The sequence below is a fragment of the Passer montanus genome, unplaced genomic scaffold (genome assembly GCF_014805655.1).
Source record: "Passer montanus isolate IOZ18808 unplaced genomic scaffold, ASM1480565v1 scaffold1, whole genome shotgun sequence".
In the NCBI taxonomy this organism is placed as follows: domain Eukaryota; kingdom Metazoa; phylum Chordata; class Aves; order Passeriformes; family Passeridae; genus Passer; species Passer montanus.
Window position 1 is genome coordinate 19,574,593 of NW_024356504.1, and position 20,051 is coordinate 19,594,643.

The window sequence follows — 20,051 nt, forward strand, 5'->3', positions numbered from 1 at the left end:
TAAAAGAGTCCTCACCTTTTCACAGGGAACAAAAAAAGTGTGAGTGGGTAACACTCTGCTTTGCTTTAAATGGAAATTTATGCAGGACATTTATCTATCTGAAGTGCTGCATGGGCAACATGCAGTGAAAAGCAGAAATTTTTTATATTGCAAACTTCAAATACTGTAAACCCTTCTCCTCTTTGCAGGCAATGAGAACATCATGACAAAGTTTTAAGACATTGTGGCAGCTATTTGCAGCACAGGTTGGTTTTTTTTTTTGACTGAGGCAGAATAATTTCACCTGAAATTTGCATGCACAAGTCATGTTACTCAGAAAATACAAGAAAACCATTTTGTCTTTGAAGTCTTTATTGCATCACTGTAACAAATTCAAATATAAAGCAACACTTTTAAGTGAAGTGTCTTCCTCTTGCAGCTCAGCAATACAATGTAGCTGTTTGACACTACTTTTATTAAACTTGTGTATATGGCTCTTGATTGGCAGTTTAAAGTGATTAAAAGTACTACTTGCAAACATGCTATTATTTACAGTTTTTAGAGAATTTTAAAAATTTTCAAGTTGTTTAAGCATGTAAACTGACTTATGCCTCTGCAGTTGACTCTGCAAATTCTGATGCTACAGAAGGGTTAATGCTTCACTATTGAAAAGAAAAGAATTTAAAGTCCCTCTTTAACAATCTTGAAAGTTGCAAAAGCAATTACCCTGTGGAAGCTGGAAGTAACAGGAGGGGACTACAGAAAATTCCTCTAAGAAATGGGTAGGAATACAGTAATTTATATCCAAGTAATAACTAAAGTATGCCAGGGTAACAGACAGGTAGATAAGGGAGCTGAAACAATAAATGCAAAGTGCATGTTCATATTGGCATTCTTTTTCTTCCAGATTTTTAGCACCAACAAGGCTGAGTGGATACGTAAGGATGACTCTGCTGATGGATGAGGTAATTAGAATCACAGCACTGCTTTGATTGCAAAAGACCTTTCAGATGCCCTCAGCACAGAACATTTTAAATAAATCCTCACAAGAAGGTGCTTTATGGTGACTACTGGATGGAGGAATGCAGAGGTGCTCTGACCTACCCCACACCTCTTACTGCTGGCCACAGGCAAGGCAGAGCAGCTTCCTCTCCTACCACTCCCCTCTGCTTTGTGAAGGAAGAAGTTAAATTTGTTCTCACAGCTCTTGCCTACATCTCTGCATAAGTGAACTTGAGATGCGAGTACTGAAATAGCATGCTCTAAAATATTTGCTTATGTTAGTCCTTCTGTTGATAATTTCAAGACATATTTCAACACATGGATGGATCAATAAAGAAGAAACCCAGATGTAAAAAGAATTTTAAAAATTGCTCTGTAAATTCTTAAAATATAAAAGGCACTAAAATTTTGCAGACTATTAAGATCATTCTACTTCTTGAAAGTAATAAGGTATTGTGGATATGCCTGAATGTCACTAAATATGACAAACATATTTGGATTAAGCTCATTATCAACCACACTGTCAAACAGGTCAGTAGTGTCTGCTTGGCTCCTTGGTGGTGGATCCTTTAGTCCTGCTCTCCCAGCACAGTACTGCCCAGTTAGGACCCGAGCCAAGTACATGTGTTTTTTGCCATTCACATCTGGAATGGAATAAGTATCCTGAGCAGAGTAACTTGCACTGACAGCAAAGTAGGTTCCATCTCCAATGGCTGCAGCTGTTAGGAAAAACAACATTTTCAAATACAATTAGTATTCTTGTTCTCCTCATAATCTCTAAAATTCCCTTTTTAACACTGCAGAATCTATAAATGTGATTAGACTTCAAACACAAAATTCTAGTACTAATCCTTTGTATCAGAATCAAATATGAACCCACACAGATAGCAGGTAAGTATCAACACCCAGGTTTTGACTTCCCTTTCCTATGGAAAAAAGGGCTCTTCAGTTTAGCCTGAAATCCATCAAATTGCAATTCTTCAGAGACTTTTGCACTTATGACTATATAATTGTAATTATAGTTTTCTAGTCACACTTCTCAGCAAGTTAGGAGAATCATGTCGTTGTTCAAGGCAGATTTCTTTTTTCTGACATTGGTAAAAAGCTGTTTCAGCCAGACAGGTCCTTCCTATCTGGCTGCCCTGATCTTTGGATACTTTTGCTTGGCTATGCAGCCTGACAGAAGGCAAGTGTCAGGCTATGCAGCCTGACAGAAGCCCTCCCAATCATTAACCACAGCTGAGATGAAAAGGTGCATGTCAATACCCACAAGCAGAGAGAGAACATAGAGATCTAGGGCTCTTGCTTCCTGAGTAAATCCAACCTCCTGACACTACCAAAGAGCAGAAAAGCAAAACTACATCTCCTCTGGCCATGTTTTAAACAGAAGTGGTGGCTGCCATTCCTACCTGTGCACAACCAGCATATATTTTGTGTATGCTGGGCCTCATTTATTCAAGAAAATCTCAGACTTAGTACCTCCAGAGGATCCAGAGAAATGTCTTTTGGATCCAGACCACACTGAAGTATCAACTAGATGTGAGCTAAGCTGCCCAGCTCTTTCAATATCAAATCAGCCCTAGGTATGCACAACTCTGTCTTAAGGAAGAAAACATTAAGAACAAAAATTAAGGATTTTTAAAGTGAGGTTACATGGCCACTAAAATCAACTAACACCTCAATTCAGTCCACGTTCCACTTCTTTGGATCCTGTTCTTCATCTCCGAGTGCTGCCAAATAATACACATAACATGACTGTACTAGAAGAAGTGGACAGAACAAGCTTTGAACTACTGCAGAATATCTTTATGCTAAATATTTAAGTTGTCTCTTACAACTACTAAAGGCTAAGAATTAACTAATGGATCTCACAGATTTTGTAAGCATAAAGTTGGTACAGATGTGGGATCTTACATTGTCCTAATCTTTGGAGGCAAGAGGAGAAGTATTTGCATTTCTACTTTGCTACCTGTCTTTTTCTAAGAGGAGAGGAGATACCATCAGCTAGTAGCTGTTACCTCAGCTGAGAATGTTGAACAGTGTTCTTTATTCTTTTCTCTAGGTAAATGATACAAAACAATTCCCAGAAGGTGCCCAGGCATCATTTCAGAGTAGGAGAACTCTTTTTGATATCCTTTACATGGTGGCATCCAGCGACAAGTGATTAAGTGAACAGAATAATTCTTCTGTCCATACAGATTAATCTCAGGAGTTGTTTATTATTGTGTTCTCTAATTTCATTCAGCTTTCATGTTGTGCTGACAGCACTATAATGCAGACACCCCGTAGCACTCATACACGTCTAGGAAATTATCTTATTTGGATAATGACTCACCATTCTTTCCAGCATATCCACGATTAAATCCATAGGAGTTAATCAACCTCACTGAGGATGCAGCTGTCCCATGAAATAGCAGCTTCTCATTATTTTGATTTTTGTTCTTATTACAGATAGCTTTTTTTTTTAATTGGTACGTCTGCCAGAGGATGCGATTTTGTATTCTTTCAATCTGCAAAATTACAAAATTAACTATATTTATACTAGGGATAAATAGGGTAGGGATGAATATTTATCATGGCAGGAAATCATTAAAATGAAATCAAACGGGAAGAATTACAGCAATTTTCACTATGTCCTGTCAGCATGAGGTTTGGGTAGAGGAACTGAATATGTAGGCGTCCTGAAAAATCACAAACCAAAGCAGCTCATAAGAGTTTCAAGCTCAGTAATTTTGGGTACACATTTGTCTTGTGTCTAGTGTACCAGGTACCCAGCAGTCATGGTAGCTGTGCACTGTCATTTCTAGAAACAGGCTGCTGTACCACTGCTAGAGGCAATGATGTAAGATGCCTTCTATACATCCTAATCATCTTTACTGATGATTTTCTCACCAAAGCAAAGAGTGTAGCAAAAGTATCAGGTTGAGTTTAAGTTTCTCTTCTAGATCTAAGCTTGCAAGTCAAAATTGCTTCTAATGTGTAGCTTAGCAACCCATAAGAAACAACTATATAAAAATCACTTGGTGGGAGGATGGATGTTGCTGGCTCCCTATGCCAAAAATATGAATATAGCTTAAGGGGAAGCAGTGTCTCTGCATCAAAGTATAATTTTAAAGGCATTTCTGTAACAGCCTTCCATTTTTAACAGAAAAAGACATGTCTTTGCTTGATTTTATTCTGCAATACATGAATATTTTGTTCTCTTTGTGTGTTTTCGTGACCATGCTTATTGAAGCTCATGATGGAAGAAAAAATTTTTAAACACATTCTCACTCCTAATTTGATTGTATTTTCTACTATTTATCTCTTCTCTTGATTCAGAACAACTCCATCTTCTCCCTGGCAATTAAATCTCTGTGCATTGTGTTGCAGATTTCCAAATAAGCAGGATCAAATACTGACACTGGTTAAAACTGACAGCCAAGCCTGAAAGGCTCTGGGATGACAGGAGAGAAGTTGTAAATTAGTCCAAAGCTTTATGTCAGTTTGCAAGGACTTTGTATTTTTCCTCATATTCTGAATGCATTTGCTCATGTCTCCATTTCAATACAGAATTTCCTAATTGGAAACACCATATTAACTAGAGAGTACCACATTAATTGAACAGAGAGTCAGCCCGAAGACTGACGGTCACTGGTTTTGCACCATTAGATGGCAGAAATGGCAGAATAGCTCTTAGGAAACTTGCTTTGATTTATATTCACCCTGTGCAGTGCTGGGGAGACTGACATACAAAAGGTGTATTGCCTTGCAGACATCTTATAAGCAAATATTTAGGAAGTCTATTGTTTCTTGCCCAAGCATTGACATTTTCCCCCCTCCCCACCCCATATGGTATCACCTTCTCTATGTTAAAATTAGCACATGTTGCCTTAAACATCTTCTCAACTGTTATATATTCAGCATGTGATGGCTTGAGCTCCACCACTTTGACCCGTTCATTCTGCATGTCTGTCCACTCCTTAGGGAGCTCTATTGACTGCATATCTGCAAAACAGAGGTTGCATTATTATGACAGACAACTAGCTCAGCTCCACAGGCACATCTCACAAACCGTGTGCACAGAGAGGACAAAGAGGACAACACCTTCTGCAATATTTCATTCAACAAGATCTCTTGCTCTTCCAAACATCACTGGTTCTGTAATGCACTGTAAAGGCTATACATTTTGTCTAATTATCCCCATACCAATCTCTAACTAAAACAAGCTTTAAAACCCCAGAGGAATTTTATGTATTCTTCATACACCACTTCCTTTGTCAGACTTAAGCATGAAATCTATGCTCACCAGTCACATATATGCAGACAATATTTGCACTTAAAACTGATGTTCTGATTTCACTCATACTTCCCACTGATTATGAAACTCTAAACTCCTGGCTGAAGAAAAAAAAAATAAAAGGGAAAAAAAGCTAAGGAATATCTTACTTTGGGATACCTGAGCTTGCATTTATCCAAATAATCTTTCAATAATAACTATTCAAATTTTTTTTATTTAACAAAAGTGTCATTTACCTTCATCCTTTGTCACACGTTGAAGGATTTTAGTTTTTCCTTGGTCACCAGTAGCCCTTAGAGTATTCAGATCCACCTTGTAGTTCTTCTTTTTAATTCTGATATTCACATATGGCTTTTTAGCCATTTTGGCATGCTCCAGCTGCATATTTGTCACTTTATCAAAAGCAACAAAGCTATCATTCCTTCCTAGATACCTCCATTCTACCAGGTTATAAAGAAGTTCTGCCTTGAATTGCTCTTCTTCAGTAGACTTAATTTTTTGGACCATATCTTGAACTTCTAGAGAAACGGAACAGACATCCCTGCTAATACCAGAAATTTTAATTTGAGGGGGAGAAAGCTTATTTAAAATCTCAATGTTGACTTGCTTTCCTCTCTGGAGATCTTCCAAAATGGCAAATTGCGTCTCATCAAAATTTTCAATTGCCTCATCTGTAATAATGTTTTCAAACTGCTCCTTTAAAATTAAATCCTTTATCCAGGACTCAGTTGCATCCACCATTTCTTGGCTTTCTCCACAAATTTGAAATGTGACTATACTAACTTTCTTCTCCAAAATCACAGGCTTCTTCTTCTTCTCAGTAGATTGTTTTCTGCCCCAAAAAAATGCTGTGGATAAATACGTCAATTATTAGTTGTACATAAAAGAACTTCAATTTTATTTGCCCATGCACACAGAAAACAACTTACATTTAAACATGGATAACCATGATTCTGTTGTGGAGGAATCTGGTTCTTCTCTTTTCTTCATGCTTTCATAAAAGTCTGTGAGCATATGTGTCTGGAAGATCACGATCTTAATTGCCTGTAAATGCTGTACTGATTTTTGTCTTGCAAATTCCACAATAGCATCCAACATTTCATCAGCTACCTTGGCTGAGCTCAGTCCTGCTTGACCTAAACAAAAATAAAAGGCACATATCAGTGAACAATTTTTGTGCAAGCCTACTGTTACCCATATCAAGTTTGTCTGTTTGTGAACTACCCTCATCACGCATTGCTTTCCCAAGAAAACACAAACCTGTTCCAATAGCTGGGAAGGCAACAGATTTGTACATCTTTTGTTCACACTCATGAAGCACTTTGGAGACCTGGCTCTTCACCTGGTTATCAGTAATCAAATGGATGATTTTACTGCACAGCAGGTTCCCACCCTGAGTAGTAATAAAGCCATTTTGAGACTGCCCAGCTGGAAGAGAGAAGATAAAGAAAGAGACATAATATTTACAAAGTGGCAATCTCTTTTGGTAGTGTTTTCTGTTATATTGGTACTACAAGAGAAGTGGAAAAAGTGGAAAGAAATCCACTGTGAGCTATTTTATTGGGGGTTTACTTAATTCTGGCTTTCTTTTTAAATAATCTGCAGAGTTTCTTCGAGAAATTATTCAAGTAAATGTGTGTTTTCTAATTTTCTAATTTCCTCTGCTACAAAGTATCTTCCTATTAAGTACAAGATAAGAATTTATGATGACCTTGAATACATCTCACTTCTATTTAAAAGCATGCCAAATTAATTTATATGTGAAAACCTTTCTTATTCCATTTATTCCTTAAAAGCCTGAATTCTTATACTGCAGCAGAGCTGAGTGGTTAAAATAATATCATTAAATTACGACCAACTTATTTAAGAACAGTATGGAATTTTTAAAAAGATGTTTATGATTTCTCAGAGCACTCATGTTTGCTTACAAAATGGAGTCAATATTGTGAGGATGAACGGACTGATGAGCACAGAGTTCCAGTCCACCTCACAGATCACAAAAGTAATGACTGTAAGATGGTCTGTAAGCACTGAGATCAGACTGATAAATTCAGTTTGAGAAAAAACTTTATCTGCCAGGTGATTTTCTCATGACTCTCAGGATTTTCTGAAGAATATTTTGTACATTAAATTAAAAAGTAATTTGGATGATTCTAACGGGATTTTAAGTTCCTGCCAACATTACAATTTCTTTGCTTTGTCCATTCCAACAAAAGTAAAACTGCACTGGCACTAGGAGTTTTATTTTGAGAGTAAGGAGTATTTCAAAGTAGTATGTTGATAAGGCCTTGCTCTGTGGTGGAGCTTCCTTGGGAAACGAGCAGGGTGTAGCTCTGCATGGGAATGCAGGCATGAGCATATTTACCAAACAAGTTGGAGCTAAGGCTTTTATCTTGTCCCCTACAGAGTAGTTTGGAAATCTTTGAAATGAAAGAACAAGAAAATAAGAATCAGTGTAATAGTTCTAAGAAGAGACATTTGTCTGATTTGAAGTTAATGATATATGTGTGTTTGTACAAATGTTCCTACAGAGCCAAAGGCTGGGAAAAAAATCCAGGAAACTCCATCTTGAAAATCAGTTTCCAGACTCAGAGCAAGCACATTTAGGTTATGCATCTAAAATATCCCTTTCTGTGCTTGTAGAGGCCAACCACAGTGAACTCAAATTTTACTGCTCTACTGGTCTGGCAGAATGCAGACTATGGAAGAGCTTATGATCAGGGTTGTCCTGATTTCAGCTGGGATAGAGTTAGTTTTCCTCTTAGTAGCTAGTTCAGGGCTGTGTTTTGGATCCAGGATGAGAACAAAGTGTATAACACACAGATGTTTTAGTTGTTGCTAAACAACTACAAGAAGAAAAAATTCTCAATATGTCAAAACAAGAAGGGGACTTTTCAAAGTTCATAAAAGTGAAAGCTGTATTATTCAGATAAAATAATTATGTCAGAGTAGAGAATTATAAAACAACTTTAAGCTTTCAGAGAGAATGACAGCAACAAAAAAAGGAATTATCAAAAAAATAGTAGGCTTTAACATACCATATTGAGCACATTCATTTACTACCTGGGAACCAGCAGCATCCATAATTGCTTTGAAGACCCCTTAAATCACACAAGAAAAGCACACATATTCATTAAGTCTCCTCAATATCTCTACTCAAAACTCTACCCAACTTCTGTACCCTACACATACCCTAAATTGCTTTATGGCAAGATACCACGAAGTTCAAAACTGTGACAGTTTCCCTAATTACTGTCCATGACACACAGCTTTGGCTGCAGAGAGAACGTTTCCTTCACTGCTGGTTAGAAGTCATTAAAAACAACTCCTATTTCATTGTTTCACTCACCAAACCCATATGCCCCTCACCAAACTCTCCAATGGCTTTGAACTGGTATCGTTTGGTATCTTGCATGCTTATAATTCACTATGAGAAAACCTTCTGCTTCTGACAGGGCAATTTATTTACCCAGAGCTTTGTCTTCCAGTGAAACATTTTAGGATAAGAGCATTTTTTCAGAATTATACTAAATCTAAAAATTCCATTTAAACACTTTTGGTTTTAACCAAGAAAAATATGGTCAGATGTCTTCTGTTTGAAAATTAAATATTCAGGATGTGTAAAAAACCTGTTTAAGATCCATTTCTGGATAATCATAACTCTTTATAAAAATAACTCATCTGAAAAATGCTTTATAAAAGTTTCCCTTGTGGACAATTACTTCCTGTACCCTCTTCTAAAAACTAACCCAGATTTATTGCTAAGGAACTACATATTCAATATAATACCTGTTTTGGCATCAAATGATTGATTTGCTATGTTGACAATAACCTCTGTATCTTCCTTGGTAATATCTCCACTAATTACTTGCAGTGTGATGGAACCAATCTTCATTTCATGAACTCCCAATAGCTCAGCAGAAACAGGCCTAACGAAACCTGCAAGGCAAAGAAAAATACATTACATCACTTCTCCTTCAGTTTGGAGTATTATTCTCCTCCACTGATTGAAACTCCTTATCCTTTTAAGGAATATACTCTAGATCAGTTTGATGAATGTAGAGTGTCTCTGTTTTTCCCTTTATTCCATTTCTGAAAGCTGAGAGGCACAGTATTCTTCCTGTTTGTGCTCTGAAAGTGAAACCATTTCTATTCCTGTAAATTTATTCGATATTAATTCAGAAAATGGCTTCAGGGTTTATCTGATCTGACCAGCTCTGTAACAGTTTCCTGAATTAATTCTTAAAAGAAATGGAGCATCCAGCTTAAGTGTTGCCAGTGATGGAGATCAGATCATATCCCTTTTGTAAGTTATTTCATATTTACCTTCATGGATACAAAACTATTCCTTTCTTCTAGTCTAAACTTATCTAGCCTAACTCATATTTTATCTGCCCACTCTTAACTTCATCTCTCTGATACTCAGCAAGTATCAGAGAGAAGGAAGAGCTTTATATCCTTACAAATAAGCCTCTGCCCTTGATGAAGTAAACTCATGTTTTGGCTATTGTGTCCCACTATTGTCTAATAAATGGAAAGGAAATTATCCACTCTGTATATATAAATGCATTTATGTAGGAGATTAAAGCTACAGAAATACATGTTATTTATGGCTTGTTTGGCCAAATGATTGCAAGTTCTTATATCCTTTAAGCAGGACAAAGGGTGTCTCCTATCAGAACACCCTTTTTGCTTTGGTAAGACTAGCCTCACTAAGAGTTCAGCATGCCCTCAACAAAAGAAATTCCTCCCTAAGAATTTTACAAATGACATTTAAGAAAGCAACTCCATTAGGAGGAAAAAAATGCCCTGTGCCCTGATGATATTTATTTTGTTTCCTGATACACATAAAACCACTTAACAACATTTACATTCTGTCCCACCCCTACACAACTTACTTGGCTCTGCTGCTGCAGCATTGCAACTTTCACCTGCCCTAAGTTGTAGTTCAGTGGTAAAAGCCTAAGAAAAGAAAAAAGGGATCCAAGATAGTATTTCACAGTATGTACACTGAATGTTTCTGTAGTTAACATTAACAGTCTTGTAGCTCTTGCTGAGACACCTCACACACTTTATAGTCATATTTAAGTGTTAATAACAGCAGAAGACCCAGTGTGAGCAGTGTGATAGGAGATAGCTCTGCATTCCCAGAACAACTCTGGCAAAAGATGAGGAAGCATCTACAGGCTTTTACAGTGCCAACAGCAAGGCAGATTTTGTCCACAGCTTCTGCTTGCTGAGAGTTTGTATTTCAGAGACAGTGGAAAGACATCCCATTGTCACTGGCCCACGGCAGCAAGAAAGTGCCAAATCATTCCCTTAGAGAGCAGTATAAGTAAAACAGATTATTAAAGTGTAACTAGAGCAGTATGTTACAAAGACACATTTGTCCTGAGAAGAACTACCTGAATGTTATCAATATCTTGTGGATTCAAGAGAAAATGAACTTCCTGGAGATTCTTCAGAGTGTGACTACTACTGAACTTGAATACCACATCAAACATTAACTTAGCAACAACGATTTTAGGAAATCCAAATCCTCCAGTCCCAATAGCTGGGAAAGTGATTGATTTCAGTCCCAGTTCTTCAGTTTTCTTCAAGCAGAATTTGATTGCATCTTCTAGGTCCTGTAAAACACAGCAAAGGTACTTTTTTTCCTAAAGGCATAATTTATTATTAGTTCCAAAGAAACTGGTATGATAAGCAGCTCTGAGTGCATCAAGGCATCTTTAAGGTCACTCCAATGGAAGAAAAAGGAGTCAAGTCATCTAAATTAACTATATTTAAACCTGAAATTTTAGGACAGGTACCAAACAAATATGTAGCTGGGGTGGATGGGGGGGTTTAATAATTAAAATATACCTTATCTGTCTGTCGTCCATCCCACTTGGGTACTATGGCATGAAAGATGGACTTGCAGGCCATAGCACATCCACTGGTGCAGACCACACTCCCAGGACCAGCAACCTGACTTTGTTTCTTGGTGTCAAACTCATCTTTGAGAGCTGGCCCAGCTCTTTCCAGCACAGCTTTGCAAAGAGGCCCCTCGCCAAAGAGCAGATCTGTGCCAACGCTGTTGACAACAACATCTGTCTGCAACAAGATTACAATGAAAACAGCTACAGCTAGAATTCAAGCAAAAATATGCACCAAGCTTAAGAGCCCTACCAATGTGACACACAGCAAAAGAAACAAGATGTCAGTGGATACCCAAAACAGCAGTCCAGACAGGTACCCATTTCCCCTAATATCCAACCAAGATAGTTATTTTACAAAGTACTTCAGTATTTCCCCTTTAGGAAAGAAAAAGCCTACTCTTTTACATGTTGGTCTTGGATCTAGAAAACAAACAAGATGTAGCTGGGAATTGAAACATCCTGAAAATCACAGCTGCCCTCTATAAGTGGCTGCAGTGACAGATCTCAACCTACATTCAAGTTTTGCAAGCTTGCATCCTTGTTTAGCTAGCACACAGCTGTTCTCTCCTTATGTAGCAAGTACTTGTAAAACCTACTGTCTCTCCTTTTTCATTTAAAGACCTTACCATCAAGTTAGAAAGGAGTCAGAAAAGTAAAGACTTACCACAGCTTCCTGAATGTTCTTCTTCTCCACTCGGATGCAAAGTCCTTCATTTGTTGTAACCATATTCAAATCCCCTTTTCTACTCTCCGTATGGCTTTTTTTCTGCACCAGCCGTTTGGGGGGAAATGATTTAGCTGAAAATACTTTTTTTACTGTCTCACTCAGAACCTGAACGATTTCTTCTAAATTACTCACAAGATGGATCTCCTTCAAGTTTCTGTCCTCCCTGAGTTCTTCCAAGGTCTCGCTGATGGAGGACACAATTGAATCTGCACAAATCTGTGGTGGAAAGCCATAAATCCCTGCACTTATAGCAGGCAGAGCTATGGAACAATGATTGTATATATCAGCTAGTTGTAGACATTTTTTCACTGTCTTTCTCAACAACCACACGCACTTTTGTGATTCCCTCTCGTTCCACCTGGGCCCGACAGCGTGAATGACGTTCTTGCAGGGCAGTTTCCCGGCGCGTGTGATCACTGCACAGCCAGGCTGCAAATTCCCCAGCTTCTTCACCAGCTCATCACACTCCTCCTGCAGCGCTGGCCCAGCTGCTCTTGACAGTGCCTCTGCCAGGCCACCAGAGTGTTTTAGTTTTTCATTAGATGCATTCACCACAACATCAACAGGGTAGTCAGACAAGTCACCTCTATACACTCCTACCACAATTCCACCTGGCAGGCTTTTTTCATAGTAGACTTTTCTTTTCACTTTATCACCAGCTTTTCCACCCTTCTGTTGTTCTTCTTCTTCCTTAATCCTAATGAAACACCTAAATTTCTGTTTTGCTTCTAAAATACATAAATCTTTCCTCTCAGTGAAGAACTCCTTTGCCCCTGGTTTATCAATTGGCACATTTTTTGAGTAAAGGGATAAGACAGCTTTTTCAAAGTTGATGAATGCTTCTGGCACTTCTGCTCTTGGTCCCCTCAGAGAAATACATGGTGTCTTGGTGTCAAAACGTACTGTCACACCTTTCCTCTTCAATTCTTCACAAACACCAGACTTCTCATTCTCTACAAACTGCACTATTACCTCTGATTTAGCTGGGATTACTTTTTCAATGATTGTGTTTCTATCTACGAAAGCATTAAGTCTCCGATAAACCTCTGTTACAGCCTTAGAAAAGCCAGCAATAATCATTTTATTTTCTTTTCCAACAGACTGCCAAGTGATGACAATTTCCTGGGAAGAATTATGGGTCTTGAGCAAGTTGAGAAGAAGAAGATTCCACTGATCATTTTTAATGACTTCACCATCCTCCACATTGATGCACTTGTATTCTAAACCTGTTTTTATTTGCTTTTCTGCTTCTAGAAGATCTTTGTGAGCATCTCCATAGAGCAACACAGTATCATCCTGAAGTTCATAAAAAGCATTAATTTTTTCCCTAATGAATAACATATCTGATGTTTTTTTATTATCTACACTCTGTAGATAGTGGAAAACATGGGGGTCAATAGTAACTGATGTACGTGGCATACTCAATACCTTTTCCAGTAACTCAGCTTTGATTTTATATACTTCTGCCGGTAACCCACACAACTGAACAGTCTTTTTTTTGTCATCATAAAAGAGCTTTAGGCATGGATATTCCTTCTGAATATTCTCTTCTAACCCAGCATTGTGCAGCACAGCATACTTCCCTGGGATCACCGACACAGAAATTTCTATGTTCTGTTTTTCCCTTTCACTTTGCTTCATGCATTCCCTCACTTCTTTCTCTGCACTGTCCACTGCTGCTCTGCTGCCTGCAAGCACCACCATCTCCTCAGAAATATCGGTTATGATCAGAGCAACATCTTTCGACAACCTTTTTTTCACATCTTCCCAACCTGATGAATTGACTTTACATTTTATAGCTATGTAACGTGCCATGATACGTGAGAACTCAGTGGAAGCATCTTGATGCCATGTCTTGAGCAACTTAGTCATTGCCTTTTTCTGCTTGCAGAGAGATGATGATGGGCACAACGTAACTTCGGGGTTTGCACAGTCTTCTTGGGGCCATTTGAGCTCAGAATGGCAAACTGCCATTTCCTGGTTTATGTCCTGGATCAGATTGGCATGCCTTTGTAAAAACTGCCATACATACGGGTCTAGTGGCACCCCAACAGGGTCTGGCATCTTGAAAGCTGGTCGTTCTTTTCCATAGAGAGCTGTTCCCAGGGAGTGGTAATATGGATGCACAGAAATCACTGTCTGTTCCAGTAAATGTTTCTTTTCCAAGACCATGGTTAGATCTGAAAGTCAGTGCACATATGTACAAACACACATATATCATTAACTTCAAATCAGGCAAATGTCTCTGTTCTTAGAACTACTACATTGATTTTTCCTTTTCTTTCATTTCAAAGAGCTGCTTTTATGTCTTTCTGATTTTCAAACTACTCTGTAGGGGACAAGGTAAAAGCCTTGGCTCCAACTTGTTTGGTAAATATGCTTGTGCCTGCATTCTCATGCAGAGCTACACCCTGCTCGTTTCCTAAGGAAACTCTACCACAGAGCAAGGCCTTATCAACATACTACTTTGAAATCCTCCTTACTCTCAACTTAAAATAAAACTCCTAGTGCCAGTGCAGTTTTACTTTTTTTTTTTTTTCATTTTTGTTGGAATGGAGAAAGCAAAGAAATGATAATATATATAACTTAAAATCCTATTAGAATCATCCAAATTACTTTTTAATTTAATGTACAAAATATTCTTCAGAAAATCCTGAGAGTCATGAGAAAATCACCTGGCAGATAAAGTTTTTTCTCAAAGTAAATTTATTAAGCCAGGAATCTCCTAACAGATATTTACCAGAAGTTGCACTGGCACAAAAAGCTGACATTGATTCGAGGAATGCAAGAAATAGTAAGAAGATTGTTCTTCAGCTCTGTTCTTCCCTGATAATGAAGATATTTGACTTAATTAGCTTGAAATGAGGATATTTGACCTTATTTAGTGTCAAAGTTAACTGTGTCACTGACACTAAGTCATTGCCAGATTCTGCTCTGTCCCTCTGCCTGTAAGTATCATTAATTTTATATTGCATATAAAAACCTCTGCTAACGTAGAAAGAAGACCAGTGAGAAAAACCCATGGACAATGCAGATATTAAAATAAATCTCTGGTAACAAAAACCAAACCAAACAAACAAACCACCCCCCCCAACAGATACTGAAGCCCTAGACATGCAGCAGTATTTCTACACCCAGAGCACTTCCTAGGAACAGAACAGTGCACACTGACTTCAGCAACAGAAAGCCAGGCTTCTCCTAATCCCCATATTTTCATTCACTTTCTTGCAGGCTATCTGCCTGTGAGTACCTTGGTCAGGCAAAGGACAGAGTTACCTTTGTGGTCACAGAATGTAATGAGGGCTGAGTTCTCCTCGGAGGAGAGCTGGACATCTGACACGGGCCCCCCTCCGTTCCGCGCGCTCTCAAAGTACACGGTGAGGTAGTCTGTGGAAATGCTCTCTGGTAGGTTTTCAGCCTTGATGCTCTGTGTTGATTCAAGAAGCCGGGCAGTCATTTTGAATTCTCTGACTCTCTTGTGCTGTGAACATTTTTCAACAAATTCCTTAGTATCTGTAAACAGAAGAGCAGCATGAACTGACCGTGTTTTCCTGTGTCATTATCAGCCCTGGCTATCACTTCAGGCAGAGAAATGAGCACAGTCTACTCCCTGTATTTGGAACAAAACTGTCTCTGGTGCCAAATAACTCTGTGCTGTAAAAAAAAGGGGAAAAGCACACAACCATGTTACTATCTGCTATTCACTACCATTATGTCTCTTTTCCCATCTCATAAGGATTCTGTCTTCTCTAAGAAGTATCCAGTATCCTATCAAGGAGACTTTATATAATCCCCACACTCAGTGCACTTTAAATGCTTCTTCATCAAATCCAAAATAAGATAGAAACAAAAAAACATTCTAATACAATTTCAATTAATAAAGATGCCACTATTTTGTTTTTTCAGTGTAACATTTGGATCACAGGTACGTTTTTGGGGCTGCATATAAGATATTTTTCTTGAGACTGCAATACAGGTGCTTTTTTTAACCGTCTGGATCTCTAATGGGAGAGGAATCACGCTCTGAAAGCTATTACTCATACTTATACATGGAAATTAATAATGGTGTCATCCTATCTTACCAATATTTTTTATGAAGGTTACTACAGCAACATTTATTTCAGGTATCAGTTCAACAGTAAAGTCAGCATCTGCAGACAGGCCACTGATGTTCTCCAACAGCAGCTGTAAGCACTTTGGATTGCATCTCTCTATGTTCTCAAGTACCACCGAAGGTGAGGCCTCCGCAGAGTCAACCTCCTCCTGGAGTTCACTGTTTGGAGCAAAACTTTCAGCTTTCTTCAAGGCTTTTGTATCATCTGCAGCAGAAAGATAAGCCACATAAAATGTTGGTACACATTTCCTGGAATAAACAGATTCCTCTTACCCTTTCTCTCCTTTCCTTTCCCTCCTTTCCTTTCCCAAGAAAGGAGATTGCTAACCAAATAAATACTGCAGGGTACCACTGAACATTTTGAGATCCAAAACAGCCCAGATCCAATATTCTGCAGGGCTGCAAGCAGCTTCTTTGGTGGCACAAAACCAGACCTGAATAAACAAGTCCAATGTCACTGGTATAACTTTGACCTGGTCAGAGACTAAACAAAACTAAAGTCCATTGAGATAATAGACCACAGCTGCTCAGATGTCAGTAAGGGCTGGGAGAGACCTTGCAGCCTCTGCATCTGTTTCTTAGCCCTATGCAGGCAAAACAAGCCCAAACATAGCTCAGGACATCCACAGGCAGCAGAGGCCACAAGCAGCTTTGTGTGACTTGATGTAAAGCCTCCTGAAGGCCACTGTGCCCTGCCATCAGTGCAGCATGACAGTGCTGGGGGGGCCCGTGTGCACAAAGGGCTGACAGGGATCCAACAGCATTTTGCAAATAGAAAATATATCAGAGGTGCCCACTGAGTATCCCAGAAGTCCAGTGTCTGCCAGAGGCAAGCACATCACCAGCTTTGCAGACAGAGGAGGGCAGAGGTGTGAGAGAACCTCCAAACTGGAATGACCAACAGGCTGGCTCTGCCTGCCCACTGAGGTACAAAAACTACTGCTACCACACCCATACCATCTCCAGAAGACAACTGCCTTTGAAGGCCTAGCACCACCAACAAGAAGAAAACTAAAGAAATAAGAAGCAACAGTTCTTCTGATACTAGTTACTAATTTCTACACTGCTGAAGGAGTCAGCTCCTCCACTCTGACCAATGAAGAAAATACCACAAAGCCAAAACTGAAAGCCAGGCTGACCCAATGAAGCAATTGAGAGCAGGATCTGAAGATTTCCAGGTTCCTCTCTAGTAAAACTACAAAATAGATGATAAGTTGGAGAACTGGAAGCCATCTGTGGAGAAAAGCACCAACATTTTTGTTTTATGAAGAATCAGCACATAGAGTGATGGATAACATTTTACCTTTTGTTTGAAGGCTGCTCATGTCATCCAAAGCCTAAAATAAAATGAAAGCCAAATATCAGTGACAGATTGGACACTCTCACCACTATTTCAAAGCTCTGGTTAATTTTTATTCACCTTTGTGGGAACTGATTTTTCTTCAAATGTTTCCTCTTTAGTAGCTTGCGCTGTTTCAGGCTCTGTGACAATCAACCTCAATTTTCCTCCTCCCTCCAAATGCAATTGATGAGACTCTCTCTCAAGAACTCGTTGCTTGACTAAATAAAACCAAAAAAGCTCTGTGAAAATCTGAATGGAAACACAGCTTTACATTGCATGGCACTTTCCCACCATTATGGCACTGTCGTAATGCTTAGGAACGATTTAAGAACGGTATTCTGCAATTTATTGTTTCCACTGAAAGGAGCCAGACCTCTCCACTAGCTCACTACCCTTCTCCCTCCCCCCGCCGTGGCAGGATGGAAAGGAGAACTGAAGGCACAAAAACGTTAAGCATTACAGGAAGAGATGAGAACAATAAACTACAAAGAGCAACGAAGTAAGAAAAAAGAGCAGGAACGACACCAGTGCTGATAACAGCGCACAAGACAGGTGAACGATTCAGGGCCCGCTGCTCACCCCACCCCGAACTCGACAAAACCCGCAGAAACTCCCTCCCTTTCCGAGCCCCACCGCACGGCTCAGGGGGGATGGAATTTCCCTGGGAGCTGGCTGTGCCACTCCCGGCTCCTGGAAAAGTTCCTCGCCTTGGCCGGAACAAGGATATACAGATATACAGTCCTGCGAAATGAAAGAGCTTTAAACTCATGACGCTGACGCAGGATGCACAAGGCTTTCTTCCTTAAAAAAGAAGAACAGCAGAGAGCATTACTCCCGCGAAAAACTGTCAGAGATGCAAAACTCGGCCGTGTCACGGGTTTCGTGGTGGTACCCGCAGAGTCCCGGTAGCGGCCCCCCAGGCCCTGAACATCCTCTTCCAGACACTGCCGAAATGGCTTGGGGCTGTATGTCCTGAACTCACCAGCAGGGCGAGCCAGCAACTGGGAAGCGTGTTAAGGCAAGAAAAGGAAAAACTGTGTATAGGTATCTGTGAGTTTCTGCACATACGTGCATGTCTATGTATACATTTAACGCAACTGCAGCTAAATCCTTTCCAGCTTGCTGCAAGTCTATAAAAATATGTACATGTTACAGATGTCTTATTTTTAATATATAACTGTAACTAATCTAATTGTTAGGTTAATATAAGATTTATTATTCCGAGTGCAGTTTAGAGAATACTACAGCGCATCAAGATGAGTATGCATGTATATACTCCTCCTAAGATATATTTATTTGCTTACAGCCTTTATGCCGAACACAATCCAGAGGCTAGTACTAAGCAGCAAATCTAAACGTATATATAAGTAAATATCACATTCTGAGTTAGAAGGGACCCACAAAAATCGAGTCCAGCTTTTGGACCTGCACAGGACATCCGTAACAATCACACCAAGTTTACATATTGTCTATTCTACACTGCACAGGAGAGGGTGTACACGACATATTATATACCACAGATATTGCACATCAGCGCCGGACGGGATATATTATTACACCGTATGCAACAACTAAGCAGTATCTTTTAACTTGCAGAAAGTTTAGACTTGTGATTTACGGCCCCAACACCCCCGCAGGGAGCCCACACGCTAACCCCGGCCCCTGCCCCGGCCGGGTCCCCTCTCCCGATCCGCCCGGCCCGGCCGCTCACCCTCGGGGCGGGCGAAGCAGACGAGGATGTGCCCGGCCCCGCTCCCGGTCCCGCTCCGCAGCTCGCACTCGCCGCCGCCCGAGCGCTTCTGGCTCTGGAAGTAGCAGAGCAGCTTCTTCCTGAGCGCGGCCGGCGGCTCGGCGGGGCCCCAGTCCCCTCGCACCAGCAGCGCGAAGGAGCACGGCCGCTGCCCCTCCATGGCCGCCCGAGCGCTCCGCTCCCGCCGCTTTCGCTTTCGATTCCCCGCGCACCAGGGCGCGGCTTTTCCCGGCAAACGCGAGCCTTTCGTGTCTCCTCTGCCGCCTCTCGCGGTAGCCCAGCCCCGGGCCGCCTCCTCGGCACCCCCAGGCACAGCTTCACATCTGCGCCCTTAGGCTCCTCTCCCCCTGGAGCATCCAAGGCACCCCCTTGCCTTCCCAAATGCCCTGCTTGCCCCTCTGCCGGGGGATGGCAGCCGCTCTCGCTGCTGTCCCAGAAGTTCTTCCACCTGCTCTGCAAGAGGACAGTCCTCACACAGAGTCGAGGCATTTGATTCATCCACACTTCTGCACAGAGAGGGGCCTGCGTGGCAAATCCACAAAGCCAGCATGGCGACTACCAAAACTTTAAGAAAAAGTGGCATTACTGTTCATTGGCTACAGGTTACTTACTTCGCTTTTTAATTAGTATTCTATCTTCTGTCGATTACTGATTCTCTTGATGCTCATGCCAATTAGTTCACATGCTCAGTCTTTCTCTTCTTTGGGTCAGCAGGCCACGAGTCGGTGGTCACGATCTCCCCTTGCAGGAATTACCTTAGCCCAGTAAAGGCTGATTCAGCATGCTTGCTGAGTTGTCTTTATTCGTTCCTTCCTTATCTTGTAGCTTCTGCCAAATGTCCTTGTAGCCTGTAAATCCTGCATTCTTTGTGCCCACTATCAGTGGTAAATCCCTCTTCCCAAGCCTTGTTAACTTCCTCCCAAGTCTCAAATTACTGAAA

General features: G+C 40.3%; 1 protein-coding gene across 4 annotated transcripts; it reads right to left on the reverse strand.

Moving 5' to 3' along the window:
- Positions 1 to 333: 333 nt before the first annotated feature.
- Positions 334 to 19,883, reverse strand: PARP14 (poly(ADP-ribose) polymerase family member 14). 4 transcript variants are annotated; one of them, XM_039697955.1, is made up of 17 exons: positions 19,723 to 19,883; positions 17,440 to 17,579; positions 17,323 to 17,356; positions 15,988 to 16,242; positions 15,182 to 15,418; positions 11,843 to 14,085; positions 11,123 to 11,353; positions 10,666 to 10,887; positions 10,159 to 10,222; positions 9,050 to 9,199; positions 8,299 to 8,361; positions 6,521 to 6,688; positions 6,190 to 6,396; positions 5,497 to 6,108; positions 4,823 to 4,968; positions 3,317 to 3,491; positions 334 to 1,700 (listed from the first exon to the last, which is right to left on the reverse strand). In XM_039697955.1, exons 3-17 carry the CDS (start codon positions 17,342 to 17,344, stop codon positions 1,411 to 1,413), a joined length of 5,085 nt encoding a protein of 1,694 aa, XP_039553889.1. In that variant the 5' UTR covers positions 17,345 to 17,356; positions 17,440 to 17,579; positions 19,723 to 19,883; the 3' UTR covers positions 334 to 1,410. The 4 variants fall into 4 exon arrangements, with proteins under 4 accessions (XP_039553889.1, XP_039553709.1, XP_039553624.1 ...); XM_039697775.1 differs by lacking the exon at positions 19,723 to 19,883 and adding an exon at positions 19,073 to 19,392 and having other exon boundaries at positions 15,988 to 16,224; XM_039697690.1 differs by lacking the exon at positions 19,723 to 19,883 and adding an exon at positions 19,073 to 19,392.
- Between the last annotated feature and the right edge of the window lie 168 nt (positions 19,884 to 20,051).